This window comes from Mustelus asterias, chromosome 19, assembly GCF_964213995.1.
Source record: "Mustelus asterias chromosome 19, sMusAst1.hap1.1, whole genome shotgun sequence".
Taxonomy (NCBI): domain Eukaryota; kingdom Metazoa; phylum Chordata; class Chondrichthyes; order Carcharhiniformes; family Triakidae; genus Mustelus; species Mustelus asterias.
Window position 1 is genome coordinate 78,655,364 of NC_135819.1, and position 13,195 is coordinate 78,668,558.

Below are 13,195 nucleotides of genomic sequence, written 5' to 3' on the forward strand. Positions count from 1 at the left end.
AATAAAACCCTTTGACCATCGCAAACAGCTGTTAGATCATCACCTAATCTTAGTGATAATTCAATTGTCCATTAATTTTACAATTAAACGCCTCCTTAAAGCTTTGACTAGCATTTGATTATCAAAATGAAGTAGTCGAGTGGTCTCATAGAAAGAAACATAGAAAACCTTCAGCCCACAAAGTTGTACCGAACATGTCCCTACCTTAGCGATTACTAGGTTTACCTATAACCCTCTATCTTACTAAGTTCCATGTACTTATCTAAAAGTCTCTTAAAAGGCCCTATCAAATCCGCCTTCATCACCGTTGCTGGCAGCCCATTTCACGCACCCACTACCCTGAGTGAAAAACTTACCCCTGACATCTCCTCTGTACCTACTCCCCAGCACCTTAAACCTGTGTCCTCTTGTGGCAACCATTTCAGCCCTAGGAAAAAGCCTCTGACTGTCCACTCGATCAATACCTCTCAACATCTTATACACCTCTATCAGGTCACCCCTCATCCTTCGTCTCTCCAAGGAGAAAAGGCCGAGCTCGCTCAACCTATCCTCATAAGGCATGCCCCCCCAACTCAGGCAACATCCTTGTAAATCTCCTCTGCACCCTTTCTATGGCTTCCACATCTTTGTCCACAAATATGTCTCACCAGAAGGTTTGTGTGTGAATAAATCTTTCCGAGCATTTAACATGTTTACTTATTGTATGTTAAAGAGACAATTACTTTCTTCAATATCATACAAATGATCTTTGAACACAGTATGGAAAATGAGTATGTTTGAGATCAGAGTAATCTGCTTTGAAATAAAGATAAACCGTATACGCGATGAATATGAAACACAAATAGGAAATGCAAAGCACAGCCATCAGCATCTGCAAAGAGGAAAGACAAGTTCATAGAATAGAATCATAGAATCTACAGTGCCATTCATCCCATCAAGTCTGCACCAACAACAATCTCACACAGGCCCTATTCCCGTAACCCCACATATTTACCCTCCTAATCCCCCTGACACTAAGGGGCAATTTAGCATGGTCAATCCACCTAACCCGCACATCTTTGGACTGTAGGAGGAAACCGGAGCACCCGGAGGAAACCCACGCAGACATGGGGAGAATGTGCAAACTCCACACAGACAGTGACCTGAGGCCGGAATTGAACCCGGGTCCCTGGCGCTGTGAGGCAGCAGTGCCACCGTGCTGCCCGTGAATGCTTAGGGTAATGATCCTTCACCAAAAACTGGAAACTGGAAGGTCAGTGAGCCCCCTCGTGGGACGGATGTTCGAATTTTCAGAGCTGCATAAAAATCAGTGAGTGAGCCACACCTATATACAAGGAAATCCACTTTCCAATATATGTCAGTGCAAATCCCCAACAAAGGATGTCCAAGATATCGCACACACAAATCTGAAAACATTCCAAGACAGAAAAGAAGCAAGATCCCTGACACAAACATTCTGAAACTAGACATAAAAATTCTGCGATCCCAAGAAAATAAAAACAAGAACTAAGACAACAGGCAGCTGGAAACACCACCACCTGCAAGTCACCGTTACATTTGCAAGACCTGCATTGTATGCATTTGCAAAATGTTTAACCAACGTCAGAGAAAAATATTTGACAATCAAAACAAATTGAGATTATAGCATTGTTCATTGTACATACGTTCTTTATCCTTTTCAACAAGTGATGAAGGTGGGGCAATCGCTGCTCCTCCCATACCTAAAATACAACACAACAAACAATTTACAACGGGTGAAAACTTTTGCCTGTGCAGAAATAGATGGCAATCAGAGAGTGAAAAGAAATTGGAAGTAACAGTCACAAAATCACGCTGTAAAGACCGCGATGGTGTCTACTTCTACCAGTCTGCTTCTAACCTACTAACAGCCACAGCACCACCCCGTAAAGAACATAAGAGCTCGGAGCAGGAGTGGGCAATTCAGCTCCTCGAGTCTGTTCCACCGTTCAACACAATCATGGCCTGATCTCATCTCAGCCTCACCTCCTGCCCGCTCCCCATAACCCCTCATCCTGCTACTAATTAAAAACCTGTCTAGCTCCTAAAACTTGTTCAGTGTTCCGGCATCCACTGCACTCTGGGGTAGAGAATTCCACAGATTCACAACACTGAGTGAAGTAATTCCTCCTCGTTTCTGTGTTAAATCTGCCGTCCCATAGCCTAAAACTGCAGCCTCTCGTTCTAGAATGCCCAACAAGGGGAAACATCTGCTCTATACCTACCCTGTCAATCCCATTTAGCATCTTACATACCTCAATTCGACCTCCTCTCAATGGTGTTTACTGCTAATCTAACAGTCACAGCACCACCCTGTAAAGACCACAAGGGCACCTACTTCTTTTTCGCCTCTCTTTTTCTCTTTCATCATCATCTTCATCCGAGTCTGGATCTGGTCTTCTCGAGAACCCACTCGGTTGTTCATGTCTCTCTTTCCTTCGCCTGGATATTTTAATATAGAAATTACTTTGAAAAGTACATATTATTTTATACAAGTGTACAAAGCTGCAGGATTTATGGTGTCAATATTCAGGGTGAATCATAGAATTACACTGAATCCGCAGCAAGGAGGCAGCCTATTGGACACAAATGGTCAATGTCAATATCAGTGATTCACATGGACTTCCTTCCATTTAATGACATCTGCCTCCATCGATTCCCAATATTCCCGTACATCTGCCCTGCTATATCCCACTATTCCCAAACAACTGCCCTGCCATATCCCACTATTCTGTACACTGTCCCCCATCCTATCCCACTATTCCCGTACATCTGCCCCACCACATCCCACTATTCCCATACATCTGCCCCGCCATATCCCACTATTCCCATACATCTACCCTGCCATATCCCACTATTCTGCACATCGTCCCCCATTATATCCCACTATTCCTATACATCTGTCCCATCATATCCCACTATTCCCATACATCTGTCCCACCATATCCCACTATTCCCATGCATCTGTCCCACCATATCCCACAATTCTCGTACATCTGCCCCGCCATCTCCCACTATTCCCATACATCGGCTCTGCCATCTCCCACTATTCCCTCATTCACATGTCAGTTCTCCTCTTAAAACTTCAACCAATCTATGTGGTTGAGAGTTCCACTTTCACATCACCCTCTAAATAAAGAAATTATTTCTAAATTCTTTATTTGATGTGCTCGTGGTATCTTATATTGATGCCCACTTAGTCTGAAGTGGTGGAAATAATTTTTCCAAATCCGCCCTATTGTGTGCATCCATATTGATCTACCAGGTCTCCTTTGTTTTCACTTCCCCACATAAAAGAAACCCAGCAGCCCCAGGGGGTAGGGTCCCAAGAGGCAGAAAGATTGAGACCCCCCCCCTTCGTACACTACCTTACTCTCATACTCGCAAATCCATTTCTCTACAAAATATCCACCCAACACGCTAGACATTCCCACACTGCCTTGTGAAACTTAAGCTGCTGTTCAGATTTCCATTTAGAGAATTGCCAGGTAGCACCGAGAAAAATGCAAGGAAAAGAAGTGGGGACATGAAAGCAGTGTTGAAACATAGAACATTACAGCGCAGTACAGGCCCTTCGACCCTCGATGTTACGCCGACCAGTGAAACCAATCTAAAGCCCATCTAACCTACACTATTCCAATATCATCCATATGTTTATCCAATGACCATTTAAATGCCCTGAAACTTGGCAACAGGTCCAGTTGGACAATCTGGCACATCACATAATGGAGCCAATGCCATTTTTTCTGTGCACATGGAAGGAGAACTCTCAAACATGAACCAAACCACCTGAAAAGCTAATGCAGAGGAGGCACATTTTTGGCGAGCTAGTACTCTTACGTTGTCCCTTCAAAGGCAAGAAAACACACACATCTTTCCTGAGACTTACTTTTCTCTTTCTTCGATTTCTTTCTGTCGCTCCAGCTCCCGCTGTCGTTGTCTGTCTTCACGCTGCCGTTTCACAACTTTCTCATAGTCATTTGGGTACATGGGGTCATACTCATCAGCCAGTGGGATCAGGACCTCTCCTGTAGAGAACCCACTTGGTACAGGATCCTTGGAAGGAGTAACAATATTTGATATGCTAAATAATAAAGCAAACACTACCTCCTTTTACATACATGACCCTCTTTAGATGGTCAGGTATGCTGCTTAGATCATACATGAAGAATGACGCAATGGAATCACAGAATGGTTACATCACAAGAGGAGGCCATTCAGCCCAGTGTCTCTCTGCAAGAGAAATTCACCTAATGCTACACCCCCCACCCTTTCCCCATGGCTTTCAAATTATCCCCTTCAGATAAATAATTGCCTGATTACCTTTTGAAAGCCACAATTGAATCTGCCTCCACCACGCTCTCACACAGTACATTCCAGAATCTGACCATTGACTGCTTAAAGAAGTTTTATCCCCTGTCAACACTGCCTCTTTTGCAAATCGCCTTAAATCTGTGTCGCCTGGTTCTCAATTCTCCCACCAATAGGAACAATTTCTCTCCATCTACTCTGTCCAGACCCCTCATGATTTTGAATATTCTATCAAATCTCCTCGAACTTTCTTTTTTCCAAGCCAAATAGCCCCAGCTTCTCCAATCCGTGAAGCTAAAGTGCCTCATTCCTAGAATCATTCTCTTGAAGTTTTGCTGCATCCTAATGCCTTCAAATCCTTCTTCAAGTGTGACATCCAGAAGTGGATGCAATACTCCAGTTGAGGCTGAACCAGTGCTTTATATCATAACGTCCTTGCTTTTGTATTCGACGCCCTTATTAATAAAACCCAAGATGATATATGCTTCCCTAATCGCTAACTTAACTGTCCTGTCACCTTCAATGATTTATGCACATATACCCCCTGGTTCCTCTGCTCCAGCCCCCACTTTAGAATTGTACTCTGCTCTTCCTACTTCACAAGTCTCTGCGTTCAAATTTCATCTGCTGCTTGTCTGCCCATTTCACCAACCTGTCTGCCTCCTTTCGAAGTTCCACACCATCTTGCTCATGATACACAATGTTTCCAAGTTTCCTATCATCCGCACATTTTGAAATTGTGCCCTGTGTACCAATGTCTGGGTCATTAATCGAGAATAAGCCACGGGGGAAGGTCAGCACTTGCTGAACACAACCCCGAGCTGGAGTCACAGCCTTCAGTTCAGGGCCACACCAAACTGGGTCAAAATGGAAACGTTGAGTATTTCAATTCACCTGCCAGGATCAGAATTGAATCCTGTCATCCTGATATCATCAGGGTTGAACGGCTGAAAGGCCTACTCTCTGTGTTTCTAGTTTCTCTATGGAACAATATATTTATGCCTTGCAGCAGTGAGATCACATCCTAATTACTGCAGCTGATTTTTTTTCAAGAATTCATTTTTACAAATGGGGCGGCACGGTGGCACAGTGCTCCCTCACAGCGCCAGGGACTCAGGTTCGATTCCCGGCTTGGGTCACTGTCTGTGTGGAGTCTGCACGTTCTCCCCGTGTCTGTGTGGGTTTCCTCCGGGTGCTCTGGTTTCCTCCCTCAGTCTGAAAGATGTGCTGGTTAGGTGCATTGGCCATGCTAAATTCTCCCTCAGTGTACCCGAACAGGTGCCGGAATGTGGGGACTAGAGGATTTTCACAGTAACTTCATTGCAGTGTTAATGTAAGCCTACTTGTGACTAATAAGTAAACTTTAAAAAAAGTCTAAAAAGTGAACCATCGAAATAGTGTTTAAAACATTCACAATGAGGGATCCCACTCACAAAGTTCATATATATGTCTATCATATGCTGCATGGCCTCAGCCTCTGTATTCCCAGAATGTTCTGTATTATTTCTGATTTCCAGTGTTTGTGGTTTTCTTTTTACACTCAGACTATCTGCTATGGATGCAACCAACACTGTAGCTTACGGGTAAAAATTAAACCGGAGATACTGAAAAGCAAATGCATGATTCTTTGCTTTTGTTTGAAATAAGATGCAATCCATCTGCTCTCTGCTGCTTGATCTGAACCAGGCTGCTGGTATTGATTGGTGCCGAGGCTAAAGGGGCTAACAATCACGGAGGATTTCCAATTGCTATCCAGTCATCTCCACTGAATTAGTCATGGTCTCAGTACTCTGCATAGCCACTTGGGAGAGGGCCCAGGGATGTTTCGATCTGTGGTCCTGCACCTACCCCGAGCATAATTCCAGCAAAGAGTCAACAGCTGCAGGCAGGATCAACAAGAATGTATTTTTAAAAATAAAAGACATGATCAATAAACTTTATGGAGACTCTTACCTTTAAACCAGATGCGATGTGAGGTGGCGTGTCAATAATCTGTCTGTCATCCCCAGAGCTGCCTCGCTTTAGGTCGATGACTGGAGCTAAAACTGTGCTCTGCTTTGAACGCTGGGTCTAAAAACAATGGCAGACGTGAATTAGAACCAGTGCCACTTTTGAGCAAAAGATAGCAAGTACTAATGGAAGATCTTTAATAAATCATTCCACTACATGACATTGACAGCAACATATCTCCTGCTGATAAACACTATCACAACCAGCACCGCACACATGATGTGTTTGAGCAAACAATAAATGATAAAGGTCATTGGTTTGAAAACAGTCCATCATTTTGCTTTTTAAAATAATTTTCATTCCTCTTTACCCACCAGCCATGTTTTTTTCTGCCATAAAATGGGTGGGAACTAGAAAACATTTCCATTGATTACCTGGCCTCCAGGATTTGTAGTTGAGCCTGAATCGCTCACCTATTTTCCCTTGGTCTCCGCCGCAAAGTACTGGATGAAAACCGGGCACAATAGCAGAAACTGGTGTCTTCACACTCCACAAAGACACAGAATTCAGTTCATACCAGCTTAACACAATCGCATTCAATGATGCCATATCAAGTGTTCATTGAATCCCTACAGTGCAGAAGGAGGCCATTCGGCCCATCGAGTCAGCACCGACCACAATCCCACCCAGACCCTATCCCCATAACCCCCATGCATTTACCCCAGCTGGTCCCCCTGACACTAAGTGGCAATTTAGCATGGCCAATCAACCTGACCCGCACATCTTTGTACTGTGGGAGGAAACCAGAGCACCCGGAGGAAACCCACGCAGACACGGGGAGAACGTGCAGACTCCGCACAGACAGCGACCCAAGCCGAGAATCAAACCCGGGTCCCTGGCACTGTGAGGCAGCAGTGCTAATGTTGAGTAGATATTAGGCATAAGACAAAGAAGAAAAGTCCAGACAAGATTCAAAACATTTTGGTTGTCAATGTCAAAGCTGAAATGCACGGTGACACAGTGGTAGCACTGTTGCCTCACAGTGTCAGGGATCCAGGTTCGATTCCCGGTTTGGGTCACTGTCTGTGTGGAGTCTGCACCTTCTCCCCGTGTCTGCGTGGGTTTCCTCCGGATGCTCTGGTTTCCTCCCACAGTCCGAAAGGTGTGCTGGTTAGATGTATTGGCTGTGCTAAATTCTCCCTCAGTTTACCCGAACAGGCACGGAGTGTGGCGACTAGGGGACTTTCACAGCAACTTTATTGCAGAGTAAATGTAAGCCGACTCGTCACATGAATAAATAAACTTAATCAAACTTACTAAGGTATCTGCTCAAACAAAATGCACAACACAGAAACACTGCGGAAGATACCGCTTGGGGGGTGAAACAGAAAGTGCTGGAGAAGCTCAGCCAGTCTGGCAGCATCTGTGCATTGAGAAACAGAGATAATGTTTCAAGTTCAATATTATTCTTAAGAGAATTCCGAAGACGACTCATATTGGACTCAAAATGTCAACTCTGTTCCTCTCTCCACAGATATTGTCAGACTGACTGAGTTTCTCCAGCACCGACTGTTTTTATTTCAGATCACCAGAATCCACAGTATTTTGCTTTAATTTTAGTATCTCTTTGGGAGTGCTACCTCACAGCTAGTCATTCAGTTCAAAAATGCAATGAGTGATTAGAAGTCCCTTTTATTTAGCAATATTTAAAAGTACATTTCTGCACTTCAAGTCTGACCTGAAAACACAAACAAGGAACTGAAAAATAACAGTATTACCCTCGATGTAACAAAAGCAAATGCTCAAAATCATGTGGCAGTCTCTGTGGTGAGAGAAACATGATTAACTCTTCTCCAAAGGAGGGTCGTATTGGACTGGAAATGTTAACTCGGTTTCTCTCACCACAGAGGCTGTCAGACCAGCTGAGTTTTTGCTTTTCTTGAAGTGTTACCTTTGCTTGTGTAAGTGTCGCTTTCTTCACTTGCAGCTGGGACTGAAGCAGTTTGAAGTTTTTTGACCAGCCCTCTGTCTTTGAGTCGCTGGTTTCCACACCCAAGTCATCGTAGAGAGACATTGTGCTCTCTCTTTACAGCTGCGACAAAACAGACAATAAGATCACCTTTTGATCAAGCTACAAATGTAATAAGTCAGCAAGCAAACACTCAGGCCTCTGGCAACATTTCAAATCCCCCAGTGGGTTTGAGTGATCCACGGCAATTAACCAACACAGTGTGAAAATATTCAATTATTGGGGTTGGTATTTGGTCATGTGGACAAAAGCAGCACAGATCAGCAGGAGCCAGTGTTCCACGGAGAAAGAGGAGGATCACAGGGAGAAGAACTAGGAGCAGGAGTAGGCCATCTGGCCCCTCGAGCCTGCTCCACCTTTCCATAAGATCATGGCTGATCTTTTTGTGGACTCAGCTCCACTTACCCGCTCACTCACAATAACCCTTAATTCCTTTACTGTTCAAAAATGTATCTATCCTTGCCTTAAAATCATTCAAGCCTCAACTGCTTCACTGGGCAGGGAATTCCACAGATTCACAACTCTTTGTGTGAAGAAGTTCCTTCTCAACTCGGTCCTAAATCTGCTTCCCCTTATTTTGAGGCTATGCCCCCTAGTTCTAGTTTCACCTGTCAGTGGAAACAACTTCCCTGCTTCTATCTTATCTATTCCCTTCATAATCTTATATGTTTCTATAAGATCTCCCCTCATTCTTCTGAATTCCAATGAGTATAGCCCCAGTCTACTCAGTCTCTCCTCATAAGCCAACCCTCTCAACTCCGGAATCAACCTAGTGAATCTCCTCTGCACTCCCTCCAGTGCCAGTATACCCTTTCTCAAGTAAGGAGACCAAAACTGTACACAGTACTCCAGGTGTGGCCTCATCAGCACCTTATACAGCTGCAACATAACCTCGCTGTTTTTAAACTCCATCCCTCTAGCAATGCAGGACAAAAGACAGCCTATTCAGAACATAAAATAAAAATATTACATGTTGAAAATCTGAACCAAAAACAGAAAGGTTTAGAGATACTGAGCAAATCAGGCAGCATATATCAAGTGAACATAAGTCAACTGACATTTAAACCCTCCCTCGCCTATTTAAGACAGAAAAACAACTTGAATACACACACAGAATAAGCAGCCAACTGTTACAGGGAATCAGGATTAAATTACTTAAAAGCAGAATTGAAATGCACAGGCATCCAGGGAAATAAAAGATGTAGAAGAAACAGAGAGAATCAGAAGAGTTAAAGGGGAACAAGTGGAAGGGATGCACTTGGCTGCAAGTCACAAAGGCAAGGGTTCACAACCCAACTGAGAGCAAATAACTGAGGCAGATACTTCAGTGCAACACTTTCTAATGGCACTCAAGATCAAAACTACATGCAACAAAGTGTCTGTTGATGTATTGAGACCTGCCAAGTCTCATTCCTTTCCAGAGGCAATCAGGTTATAGATTTTAAGATTAAAAATACAGAACAGTTCAAAGGGTTTCATTGTTGATAAGGGCAACCAGATCTATTAATTGCAAAGTATTTCCCCAGTATGTGAGGGGTTATTGGGTGTGACAGATGTATGGGGGGTCCTGATATACAGAATATGGGCTAGCAGTGTTTAGATGTCAGACACAGAGGGCTAGATGATAGGGAAATTGGGGGAGAGATGTTGGGGGGGGGGGGGGGGGAGAGAAGAGATGATGGGGGGGAGAAGAGATGATGGGGGGGAGAAGAGATGATGGGGGGGAGAAGAGATGATGGGGGGGGAGAAGAGATGATGGGGGGGAGAAGAGATGATGGGGGGGGAGAAGAGATGATGGGGGGGGGAGAAGAGATGATGGGGGGGAGAGGAGATGATGGGGGGGGGAGAGGAGATGATGGGGGGGGGAGAGGAGATGATGATGGGGGGGGGGAAGAGGAGATGATGGGGGGGGGGGAAGAGATGATTGGGGGGGGGAGAGGAGATGATGGGGGGGGGGAGAGATGATGGGGGGGGGAGAGATGATGGGGGGGGGAGAGATGATGGGGGGGAGAGATGATGGGGGGGAGAGATGATGGGGGGGGAGAGATGATGGGGGGGGAGAGATGATGGGGGGGGGAGAGATGATGGGGGGGGAAAAGAAGATGATGGGGGGGGAGAGACGATGGGGGGGGAGAGATGATGGGGGGGGAGATGATGGGGGGGAGAGATGATGGGGGGGGAGAGATGATGGGGGGGGAGAGATGATGGGGGGGGAGAGATGATGGGGGGGGAGAGATGATGGGGGGGGGAGAGATGATGGGGGGGAGAGATGATGGGGGGGAGAGATGATGGGGGGGGGGAGAGATGATGGGGGGGGAGAGATGATGGGGGGGGGGGAAAGAGGAGATGATGGGGGGGCAGAGATGATGGGGGGGGAAAAGAAGATGATGGGGGGGGAGAGACGATGGGGGGGGGAGAGACGATGGGGGGGGGGAGAGACGATGGGGGGGAGAGATGATGGGGGGGGGGAGAGATGATGGGGGGGGGAGAGATGATGGGGGGGGAGAGATGATGGGGGGGAGAGATGATGGGGGGAGAGATGATGGGGGGGAGAGATGATGGGGGGGAGAGATGGGGGGGGAGAGATGATGGGGGGGGGGGAGAGATGATGGGGGGGGGGGGAGAGATGATGGGGGGGGAGAGATGATGGGGGGGGAGAGATGATGGGGGGGGGAGAGATGATGGGGGGGGGAGAGATGATGGGGGGGGGAGAGATGATGGGGGGGGAGAGATGATGGGGGGGGAGAGATGATGGGGGGGGGAGAGATGATGGGGGAGAGATGATGGGGGGGAGAGATGATGGGGGGGAGATGATGGGGGGGGGAGATGATGGGGGGGGAGATGATGGGGGGAGATGATGGGGGGATGATGGGGGGAGATGATGGGGGGGGGAGATGATGGGGGGGGAGATGATGGGGGGGGAGATGATGGAGGGGGGGGGGAGATGATGGAGGGGGGGAGATGATGGAGGGGGGGAGATGATGGAGGGGGGGGAGATGATGGAGGGGGGGGAGATGATGGAGGGGGGGAGATGGAGGGGGGGAGATGATGGAGGGGGGGGAGATGATGGAGGGGGGGGATGATGGAGGGGGGGGGTGATGGAGGGGGGGGATGATGGGGGCGAGGAGGGGGTGTATTTTTGGGGGTCCCCTTTGCACAAACCCGGAGCTGAGGCGCTAAATTACAGCCAGAGGCCGGAGCCCCCCGCAGTCCCGGGCCGCTCACCCTCCCCGGGATCCGGGCCCCGCTCTCCCCGGGTGCCGGGCTCTCTCTCCCCGGGTGCCGGGCTCTCTCTCCCCGGGTGCCGGGCTCTCTCTCCCCGGGTTGTTGATCTTTTCTCCGCGCGGCCTCTCAGCGCGGCGCCGACCACCGGAAGCCGGAGCCGGTCCGTCCTCATCAGTGTTCCGGGGGGAAACCCTGGATCCGCCAGCACCGGCCCCCCTCCCCCGGCAGAAGCGGTCCCCCCTCCTCCAGCACTTGCTGCTGCTGCTGTGGGAGCTCCTCATTCCCCAGCACTCCGCCCTCACTATCTGCTGATCCCCTCACTCGCTAGAAACCCACTCCAGCTTCCCTGCTCACTGACCCACATTATTCACCATCTCCATCCCTCTCAGCACTCTTGGCAATTCAACTGCAGTAGGCATCTCCTAAGATTTGACTATTACTTTCCTACACCCTGCTGTGAGCAACCTGAGGCAAAGGGTCTTAAAACAAAATATTATTTTCAAAAAAATCCTTCAAACAACTTTGATTTGATTTATTATTGCAACATGTATTAGTATACAGTGAAAAGTATTGTTTCTTGTGCGCTATACATTCAAAACATACCATTCATAGAAAAGGAAAGAAGGTTGTTAATTATATTAAACAATGTAGAAAGTGGGAGGCTGTTGACTGGGCCAGGTTCTGGATTGAGAGGTTATGTGATGAAACCTCCAGGAATACATCCAAATAAAATTGGCAACCTTGTCGGCATCATGGCCAACCCTGTCTTCACCCCCACACCTGCACTTCGAGCAGGGGTCACTCATAGCCATTGGGGTGGGAACCGTAACAAAAAGAGACTAAGGAAATTTGGCATGTCAGCTACGACGCTCACCAACTTTTACAGAAAGCAGTCTTTCTGGTTGCACCACAGCTTGGTATGGCTCCTGCTCTGCCCAAGACTACAAGAAACTACAAAGGGTTGTGAATGAAGCCCGTCCATCACTCAAACCAGCCTCCCATCCATTGACTCTGTCTACACTTCCCGCTGCCTCGGAAAAGCGGCCAGCATAATCAAGGATCCCACACACCCCAGACGCACTCTCTTCCACCTTCTTCCGTCAGGAAAAAGATGCAAAAGTCTGAGGACACGTTACCAACCGACTCAAGAACAGCTTCTTTCCTGCTGCCATCAGACTTTTGAATGGACCTACCTCACATTAAGTTGATCTTTCTCTGCACCCTAGCTATGACTGTAACACTACATTCTGCACTCTCTCATTTCCTTCTCTATGAACAGTATGCTTTGTCTGTATAGCATGCAAGAAACAATATTTTTCACTGTATACTAATACATGTGACAATAATAAATCAAATCAAATCAATGCTGGAAAATCTCAGCAAGTCTGACAACATCTGTGGAGAGAGGACAGAGTTACTATTTTGAGTCTGGATGACCCTTCATCAGGGGTGGGAATGGTGTTTCTTTTCCCTTCTGTAGCCCAGGAGGGTCCGAATGTTCTACCACCAACACTTCCCCAAGTTGAAAGAAAGACATTCCTTTTTTATATCGAACCTTTAGTGAGCAGTTTACTGACAAATGTATATATTTTTTTTAAAAAAGCATAACTACTGTTGTCATGTAGCAAACATTGTAGCAAATTTTCACCCAGCAAACTTCCA

The 13,195-nt window shown here is 46.9% G+C and overlaps 1 protein-coding gene across 2 annotated transcripts in view; it reads right to left on the reverse strand.

Moving 5' to 3' along the window:
- Positions 1-11,726, reverse strand: part of rbm17 (RNA binding motif protein 17) — a 37,879-nt gene extending 26,153 nt beyond the window's left edge. Inside the window, exons 1-7 of one of the 2 annotated variants that reach the window (XM_078235958.1) lie at positions 11,600-11,716; positions 11,534-11,555; positions 8,231-8,371; positions 6,283-6,399; positions 3,908-4,074; positions 2,357-2,460; positions 1,665-1,721 (exon numbers count right to left, since the gene is read on the reverse strand). In XM_078235958.1, coding sequence (XP_078092084.1) covers positions 1,665-1,721; positions 2,357-2,460; positions 3,908-4,074; positions 6,283-6,399; positions 8,231-8,353 — 568 coding nt within the window. In that variant the 5' untranslated portion in view covers positions 8,354-8,371; positions 11,534-11,555; positions 11,600-11,716. Of the gene's footprint in view, positions 1-1,664; positions 1,722-2,356; positions 2,461-3,907; positions 4,075-6,282; positions 6,400-8,230; positions 8,372-11,533 lie in introns of both variants that reach the window. The other variant, XM_078235957.1, reaches the window with a different exon arrangement.
- Positions 11,727-13,195: the final 1,469 nt, after the last annotated feature.